The 8,925-nt window shown below is 39.4% G+C and overlaps 1 protein-coding gene across 1 annotated transcript in view; it reads left to right on the forward strand.

Moving 5' to 3' along the window:
- LEPR (leptin receptor) overlaps positions 1–8,428 on the forward strand; it is a 34,831-nt gene extending 26,403 nt beyond the window's left edge. Inside the window, exons 14-18 of the mRNA XM_009278731.1 lie at positions 289–471; positions 1,042–1,137; positions 1,683–1,791; positions 2,537–2,612; positions 7,613–8,428. Coding sequence (XP_009277006.1) covers positions 289–471; positions 1,042–1,137; positions 1,683–1,791; positions 2,537–2,612; positions 7,613–8,428 — 1,280 coding nt within the window. The remainder of the gene's footprint in view (positions 1–288; positions 472–1,041; positions 1,138–1,682; positions 1,792–2,536; positions 2,613–7,612) is intronic.
- The last annotated feature ends 497 nt before the right edge of the window (positions 8,429–8,925 follow it).

An 8,925-nucleotide genomic window follows, 5' to 3' on the forward strand; every position in this document is an offset into this window, starting at 1 on the left:
TCGGGGTATTTGTTTGATGTCTGGTGCAAAACTTGATCTATTTAGTGTTCGGGACTAGTTGGTGTAAACCAAGCTTTGCTGGCTTAAAGAGAAATATGTTTGCTTATGTGAACTAAAGATCAGGCTTTATTATAGAGAAGATAATTAAACAAGTAAATGATAAAGTGCTGAAACCTTAGCAGTCATTCGTGTGCGTGTAGTTTATAGTATACACCTCTCCTGCTAACCTAGCTCTCACCTCTGTCCGAGCTCATGTAATTCACGGCTGTTTTCTCCTTGTTCTGTCAGTGAATGTTGTGCAGTCGCTTAGTGCTTACCCAGTGAACAGCACTTGTGTGATTTTGATTTGGACGCTTTCACCTCAAATATATGTGATAACATCTTTTATTATTGAATGGAAGAACCTTAACAAAGAAGAGGAGATGAAATGGGTGCGAGTTCCTCCAAATATTGGTAAATTTTATATTTATGGTGAGTGTGCACTTGAAAATATAATACATTATGTTAATTGTTATGGAACAGAAAAATGTAGCATTACTGAGCTCTCGGATTCCTTTTTCCCCCCTCTCTGTTTCTGATGGCTTTTATGGTAAGGATCAGTAGAGCAATTCTTGATTATCATTAGAGGACTGACTGTAAAGGATTGACTGTTGCATTAATAATCAGGTTAACAAAGAATGAAGCTCAGGAGTGTGTTCTTTTTTTGGCTATACAATAAAATCAGTTCTGGAATATTGAGTACACCACCTAATTATCTAAGTTAATATGTGCATTCCATTTGCATTTTGGCTTTAATCTTAGAAATTTTTACAGTAGCTCTATAAAGGTGTTAATTCCATGACAGAATAATGCTAGATTATCCAGTATAGATTAATAGTTTTAGTCTTCTGATATTAAAATACGTACCTATAAAAGATGGCTTTCATTATTCCCCTCTCTGGGCTGATCTGAACTCCGATATGTGACCAGAGCCTCCGTGGAGGTAACTGTTTAAAAGTAGAATAGTAGTTTTTATTCAAAAGGCTGATTTTCTCTTTCCAGATCACTTTATTCTGATTGAGAAGTACCAGTTCAGCCTCTACCCTGTGTTTGCTGGAGGAGTTGGCAAACCCAGAGCAACGGATCAGTTTACCAAAGGTGACTTACAGGATCTTTCTCCATGTTGTTTATGAAATAGGAGCTGGGATAAGTAAACTTTAAATGCAGGAGAAGCCTGTATCTTATCAGAAAAAAATGTCAGTAAAAAAGTAATTGTAATATAACTATAGACAGTGATCTAGACTTCAGTTGCTTTAATTTGAAAACTCTTTGTGGGATTAGTTGAGTGAGGGACCTAAATTCCCGTGTATCTAACTTAATAGCTGAGATCCCAGGTCCCTCTGATTCTTCATTCTCCAGTTGTGGACTATTCTCTTATTTCATATGCTCCGATTTAATTTCTTAATAGCAAGGGAGCAGTGGGCACCTCCCACAGGGATGGAGGAGTCACTTCAGTGTTCAAAATAATTCCTTCCTTTTTGTCTATTTATTCTCAAGGTAAAGGTTTGTTGATGTGCAATAAAACTGTTTATGAAGGGTTTTTATGTTTAAGCTGTTGTTTCTACTGTTTGTTACTTCCCTATTGCAAACTATTTGTTCACAGACAAATCCTTTTACTGCATTATTATCTGAATTCCTTTTATTTCCAGGTGGATATGAAAATGAGAATAATGCCAGCCTCTATGTGGTTCTGCCAATAGTTATTTCAACGTCAGTTCTGTTGCTTGGAGCTTTGCTGGTTTCACACCAAAGGTAAGTTGTTCATTGTCATATGAAAGTCCCAGAAGGCCTTTAGAAGAAGGTGATGCAGCTTAGATGATGCCTGTCTGCTGAACTGGCGGGCAGGGTCTTTCTGGGGAAAGCTAGGAATTATTTTTATCGTATATTTGATGTACTGTACTGAATGGCAGTGGACTCTGTGGAATACAGCACCAAGAATTAAAGTGTCTTGAGTGCACAGGCTTGTTACCTTGTGAAAATCAGACTATTGCCCTTTCGGGTCTGGTGTCCTTGCAGTAAGATGATGATGATCAGTGCTGTTCATTTCCACTGGGAAGTATCACTTCAGCCTGTACCACATACTCCTTACTTCTGCAGAGTGATTTGTGGCCAAGTTAACGAGTGTCATGTGCTTTGACTTTGTAAAACACTCTGAGTTCTGTATTTAATTGTCATCGCAAACTAAGGTCTGAAGTAAAAGCCAATTGAAAAAAATCCCTCTGAGTTTTGTGGAAGGTGGGTTGGGGTTCTATTTAGCAAAGACTGCCTGTACCTTTTATATTTTGCAAAACTGCCACCTGGTATGTCACTTCTTTATTTCTTCATTTTTTCTATTAAATTTTGGCCATCTATAATATCTAATATGATGGTTTCATCGTCATAGTGTTCTGGATAAATAAAATTGCACAGATTCCTTTTCTGACATAGCAAAGGTGAATGACAGCAGTACAGAATATATGAGAACAGTACCAACTCCAGAATGTACCTAATATTTCAGAATGAAGAAACTATTTTGGGAAGATGTTCCAAACCCCAAGAATTGCTCCTGGGCGCAAGGAGTTAATTTTCAGAAGGTGTGTATTTCCCTGGTAATGCTTCTTCCCCCACCCCATGGGTCTGACTGCTGTTTGCTCAGTACTGAACTCTACCTGTTGGTTAGACTAGACCCTACCTGAATTACTGCACGAAGCAACTCGGAGCCTCTGAAGTTAGCAATACAGCGGTCCTCTCAGCTGTAGGAAGCTAATAATCTGGAAGTGGGCCAGGACCAGAGACCGACACATCTTTTGAATGTAGGGGGTGTTTAAATTTCAGGGCAATTAGTAAATCAGTTGTAGAGTCCCATAGGTATAATGCTTACGCACCTCAGTGAGTGCCACGTGTGTATCAAAGGCCAAATTCTTTGCTGGGGTAAACTGCTTCTCCGTTTGGCACGTGAATCGGGAGCTGTGACAAATAAGAGCCTTTACATGGACTTAGCCAGTTTGCACCAGCAGACAAAATTTCTCATGGTCGCAGAGTTTGAGAGTGTCTAGTCATTGAGACAATAATCTAAATTCAGGCCTGTTATTTCTAAAAGAAAGAACATCTTTCTTTTAGAAATAATGGCAGAAGATTTTTCAGGTATTTAATTTGCGTTCCCAGTGAAGGCTTCTTTTTCTTATCTTTTATTTTATTTCATTTCATTTAAACAGAGAATGGACATTCTTTGAAGTCTAATCATGGTCACTGCCTGCTGAACCATTGGGCCAGCTCCCAGGCTTCCTATACAGAGTTGTTAGAAGATTTTTCTATTTATATTCAGAAGACAGGAAACACAGATACAATACAATGCTGATTTGTTTAAATATAACGAATCCTGGAAGTAGCTCTGTCAAAAATCTAAAATGCCCTCACAAAAATTAGGAGCAAGTGCCATATTACAGACCAAAACACAGTTTGTCACTTGCACAGGCAGAAGCACTTACTTTAGATTTGGCGTTTTTAACTTTTGTTTACTGCCCTGCCCTACTGACTAAGGCTGTGACTGGCAAAGGGCTGGATACTTTCAAGCCCTAGCTTTCAAAAGGAGTTGAAAGAGCCCAGCCCTTCCCAGCATGCAGCCATGGAAGCAGAGACATCAGACTGGTTTGGGATTTATCCAGCTTGAGTGCAAGATTTGCCCAGTTATTGACTTCACTTGAAAGTGATTTTTTTTTTTTACTCTGAGTATTTGTTCTAACCGAGAGCTAGCTTGGGAGTTTCCACTGACTCCAGGCACATCAAAGTGATCAAATCTCTTATTTGCACAAGTACTTCGTTGTCCCATTATGCTCTTTTGAACTTTTTACATGCATTTGGGAGTAGCAGCAACTCAGAGAATGCAGAAACTGTGTGTGTTGTGCCTTACTTTTTTTTGTTTGCTTGCTTGCGTGCTTTTCTTGAAAATACCAATGTGCATGTAATTTATACTGCTGCTTCATTTGTTATCATTTAAACATGCAGCCATATCAATGCAGATGCCTGAATAATCTCTAACATTAGATCTGTGTTTGAAAAAACAAGCCAGAAATCCTCAAGGAAAACCTGATTTTGGTGGTGTTAGGGCAGTTTCTGCTTGTTTTTTTACTTATACTTTTTTGTGGCTTTTTCATGTGCTAAAGTATTTACTTCTCTAATACACCATGCTGTATGTTTTAATGTTAAATGAAGCTCCTGGAAATCCTTCTGTTGGGGAAGATGCAGTTGTGGTCAGATGGAGTGAAGAGTGGGTGTTCTCCAGCCTGGTGGCAACAGTCACATTGGCTGGCGTTGGCAGAGCCTGTGCCTCTGGCTTGGTCTAGAAAGCTAAGTGTGTTTTACTTGCGTGGTTTGTTAAATCCCACACCAGTCTGACGTGTCTGCTTCCATGGCTGCATCCTGGGAAGGGCTGGGCTCTTTGAATAGCTGTTAATTGCAGGAGTATGAGTTGCACCGGTGCACCTGTATTTGTCTATTTAATCTTGTCATCTATAGCAGAAGGAGCTCGTGACAATCCTCACTGTCCCTGATTGCAAAGGTGCGTGAAATTTGCATGTTGGATTTAGCACATTGGAAATGATTCTCCTTGCCGACTGGTAGAGCTGAAATAAGTGTATTAAAGTTCGTGAAGTTTTAACTAGGACAGGAGGGTAAAGCTGACACCCTGGTGATACTGCTCCATATTCATATGCCTTGTTCCATAATTAACCGAAAAGAAATGATGCGCGCCAGTATGAAAGAAATTGAAGTTTGACATGATTTTTGACAGCTTGTTATGCAGTGGAAAGCATGCCTCTTCCATACGTTGTACTAATCTTACTGGAAAATGTTGCTTAATGTTCATTGCACTGAAGGCACGGCGCTTGTCCTCAGATTAGCATGATCACTCACTTCAGGAGTGTCCAAGGCCAGAACACATTCTTTGAAATCGTGTGTTTAGGGCCAAATCCTGCTTTTGTATGTGTGCATGGAATTTCCAGTAGAAAAAGCAGTGTACAGTACTTGTATGGTATTTTTCCTTAGTTATAATAAGCATTGATTACATAAATAGCCTATATACCACTACTGGGAAGTTATGATGTCTTTCTGAAGGCATTTGATGTAGAACTCCTGTCTTGTCCCAGTACATATCAATATTAAATCCTTGAGTCAACATCTGATCATTACTTTGTATATTCAATATAGCACATTTGGTATTTGGTACTCCAGAACTGCACTTATAGAGTATTATTTTATCCTGATTGTATTGCTCGCAGCAGCAAGAGGTTAAAATCATAATCTAAAACAGGCAAGTCTTGCATCTAGACTCTGTCTTGCAAGCCTTTACATGTATGCATAATGTCAAAATCATAATAATTTCTCTTATTTGCTCAATAAAATCGTAAACAAAAATAAAAAAGCTTTAGGACCTTATGTTGGAGAAATTACTTAAACACAACTACAAGAATTTTACAGGGAAATTAATATCAATCTTGCAAAGACTCATGCATATCTAAATTACCCTACTATGTCCATGGGCTGAGTTGCAATGTGTAAAGTTAAATATATGTGAAAGTCAAAATCTGGTTGTTGCAGAATCAGGCCAGTAGCATATTTTGATATATCCGTGTTTAGCAACTAGAGTGCAAAGTAATTTTGACTCTAACCTGTCTTAGGCATGGTAACTGGTTTACAGCTCAGAGGTAGTCTGTCGCTTATGAGACAAGTAGAACTTAAAACCTAGACTGAACAGGAGAGCAAAATACAACGTTGCTTGAAATTCCTTGTTTGTTTGGATCTCGTTTCATCTGGTCAGCGGAGTTTGGGAACCGGTGATCCAAGACTATGACTTTTCTCCTGAGTTTTATGAAATGCCTGTTGTTTAACACAGTGTGTGCCCAAATTATACCATACATGCATATACTGTGGAAATACAGCACTATTCACCCAGCTTACTCTGTAATTGCTGATATGCTATAGTTTTACATTTTCTCAGGACGTTGGATTATGCATTGTATTTGATTAAATATCTGACATGTTTTAATAAGTGATGTGTCTGAATTGACAGATGGTGGCCTTTGCCAAACAACATTCCTGTCTCTGAATGTGATGTATTTAATCTTTGCAGGCAATAATATCTGTATGTTTTCTGTGGTACCCATACGCATTTATAAGAGCAGATACTGGGGGCTGGGGTGAGGGAGCAAGCAGATTTTGGAAGGAATATAAACCATCTCTGTTCAGGGTAAACCAGCTGCTGGTTGTAGGAGGGCAGGCGTATTGGGAGGAAATGTGGTTTTTTGGTTGTTCAAAAGCTTCCTGATAATACATGTCTCCTGTTTGAAAATGCCACTGTGGGCAATACACACTGAATGGACTGTTAGTCTGCTTTGGCACAGCAGTGCATGTGTTCCCATGTCAATTCGTAGCAAACCTGTGAGAGGGAAGATAGCTTTCATCGGGCGATGTAAGTTACGATTATTATGGCTTGAGGTATACAGTATAGTAGCAGCCTCCAGCTCATTTCAATAGCTGGTTAATTTTGTATGTGGTTATTGACATTATTTTGAAGACTAGGAGAGATTCCAGTGTGCAGGTTGGTTTCCGTATGGGAAGGTGATGGACTTGCGTGGGGCAAGACCCAAGGCAGTTAGAAACCTGCTCGCCAGCTTTGACAGGTGAGGGCATAGGCGTTACTGATAGCTGGTCTAGACTAAAGTAGTAGCCTAAGATATGCAAGTTAGCTTACTCTTTTCAATAATTGTATACTAGTCTAAGTATTCTGACATGTTCCTAGTTGTTTTGGCAGCTTTCCTGCTGTAAAATATGGTTTGCTAATATACACAAAATCTGTTTTTATCTATTTGTTTTGTCTTGATTTCATTAGGAAATATATGTTTTTCAAGTGAATTTTCCGTTGTAGCTAGGAGTTCCAGTTTTGCTGTCAGTTCATGCTGTTGTTTATTTTACATGCATATATACTAGGTAGTAGTAAAGCATACATTTCTCCAAAATAAATGTGTGTTTCTCTTCATGCAGTTCAAACATACAGCTGCTATTCAGATGGGAATGCTCTAAAAATACTACAGAAAGGCTGAATTTGACCCTAAATAATATAATCCTAGCAGGGAAAGTTACTTTAGTTGACATGTAAATGATTAAGACTATGGTTTATACAATACAAAAAAAAAGCCAAGGACATCTAAGGGTATAAGACCTTTGTCTTGCAAAGCACTTGTGTGTGTTTTTAACAATACGTGCATGTTTGTTAATGTTGAAATGAATGGGACCATTCAGCTGCTTCTGTTTCAGCTTAAATGGTGTGCTGTCTTGGCTGGAGTACTGAGCGCGTCACAGAACGCTTGCTTTGCCAGCACTTGACACACAAACAGGTTCTCGCTTTTTTGTCTTGTCCCTCAATCTTCACCTACACACAGACATAAAGAAAAGAGGAAATGTGTTTCAGAGGATTTTCAACTATATACTCTTACTAGAACTATGGCGTTTTTGTCTGTGATTCTTAAAATCAGTAGCTTCATACTGAAATAAAGCTATTAAATAATAGATGAGCATTAAAATATATCTTTTCTTCTAGCCTGAAACTTTTGAGCATCTTTTTATCAAGCATCCCGAAGCAATGTCATTTGAGCCTCTTCTTCTGGAACCAGAAATAGTGCTGGAAGACATCAGTGTTACTAAAGCATTGAAAAAAGAAGACACGCAAGATTTTTTAGTAATTGATGCAATGTTTACAAAAACTCAAGACTCTGAACATGACTCTGCTTGTTCTAGCAGCCATTTCAATAGTAGCAGCTTCTCTGGGAGCTCCCATGATGACCAAATCAGTGGAGAAATTATGAGGCAGTCTGATATTAAATATGCTACTATTATCAGTAACTCCAGATCAAGTGGGCTTTACGAACAGAAAATGAATCTAAGAAGTTGTTTTGATAGATGCTTCTTAGCTGAAGATTCCTTAGTTCCAGGTGCCTTCTCAAGTAGCTCTTGGGAGGTGGGAAATGGGGCATTCCTCATATTACCTGATCCGCCTGGCAGGCAGCCCAGCAAGACTCTTTCCCTTTCCCTTATTTCTTCAGAGGGATTTTCGGAGCCTTCAGATCAGGATGACACTTTCACAGATGGAGATAGTCCTGAGCGGAGCCTGTATTATCTAGGGATAACATCATTGGACAAAAGAGAAAATGACATTTTTTTAACAGAAAGTTCTGGGGTGATGTGTCAGTTCCATACAACTGAGCTACTCAAAGATGTGGGGTTTCTTCAGCATACACCTCCTAATTTAAATGCATTTATCCAAAGCAGCCTTAAGTACAAAGCCATTGTGCCATATATGCCACAGTTTCAGATGACTGCTGCCAAGGTGCAAGAGACCACAGAGAAAAACTCTTAAGTCATCACACCATAATTTGATACTCTTAATGTCTGGGGGTTTTTTAGGTGTTGATACATTCCCCTGTTTTCCCTCTCCTGACTTCTTTCAGGAGCTCTCCTGTTTTGAAGCTGGGTAACTGGTTCTATATTTGAGTGCCAGGATTTTAGTAGGAAGAAATTCCATTTCTTGACCTAATTTTCAAATGTGGGGCTTTCCTTTAGAGATTTGATTGTGTTCAAGTTAGCTTCTGGTGCCAAATTATCTGTTGTTGATGCCTGTTAGGTGTATGTCTGAGCACCCCTGTGACGAACTGCACTTGAAATTGGACTCCGTGCTGTAGGCGTTCAGGTGAGAGGATGGGATGGGATGTGATCCAGATGCAGTCTGTGCTAACGCTCAGTCCTCAGGCGCTCTGCTAGGCTGTGGTCTGTCCCCAGGGCAGAGCCTTCGACAGATTTGTAAGCCCTCCGTAGCCGCAGCTGCCTGCCACAAATGTGCATAGCCACCACATTGCT

This window comes from Aptenodytes forsteri, unplaced genomic scaffold (assembly GCF_000699145.1).
Source record: "Aptenodytes forsteri isolate BGI_AS27 unplaced genomic scaffold, ASM69914v1 Scaffold290, whole genome shotgun sequence".
Classification (NCBI taxonomy): domain Eukaryota; kingdom Metazoa; phylum Chordata; class Aves; order Sphenisciformes; family Spheniscidae; genus Aptenodytes; species Aptenodytes forsteri.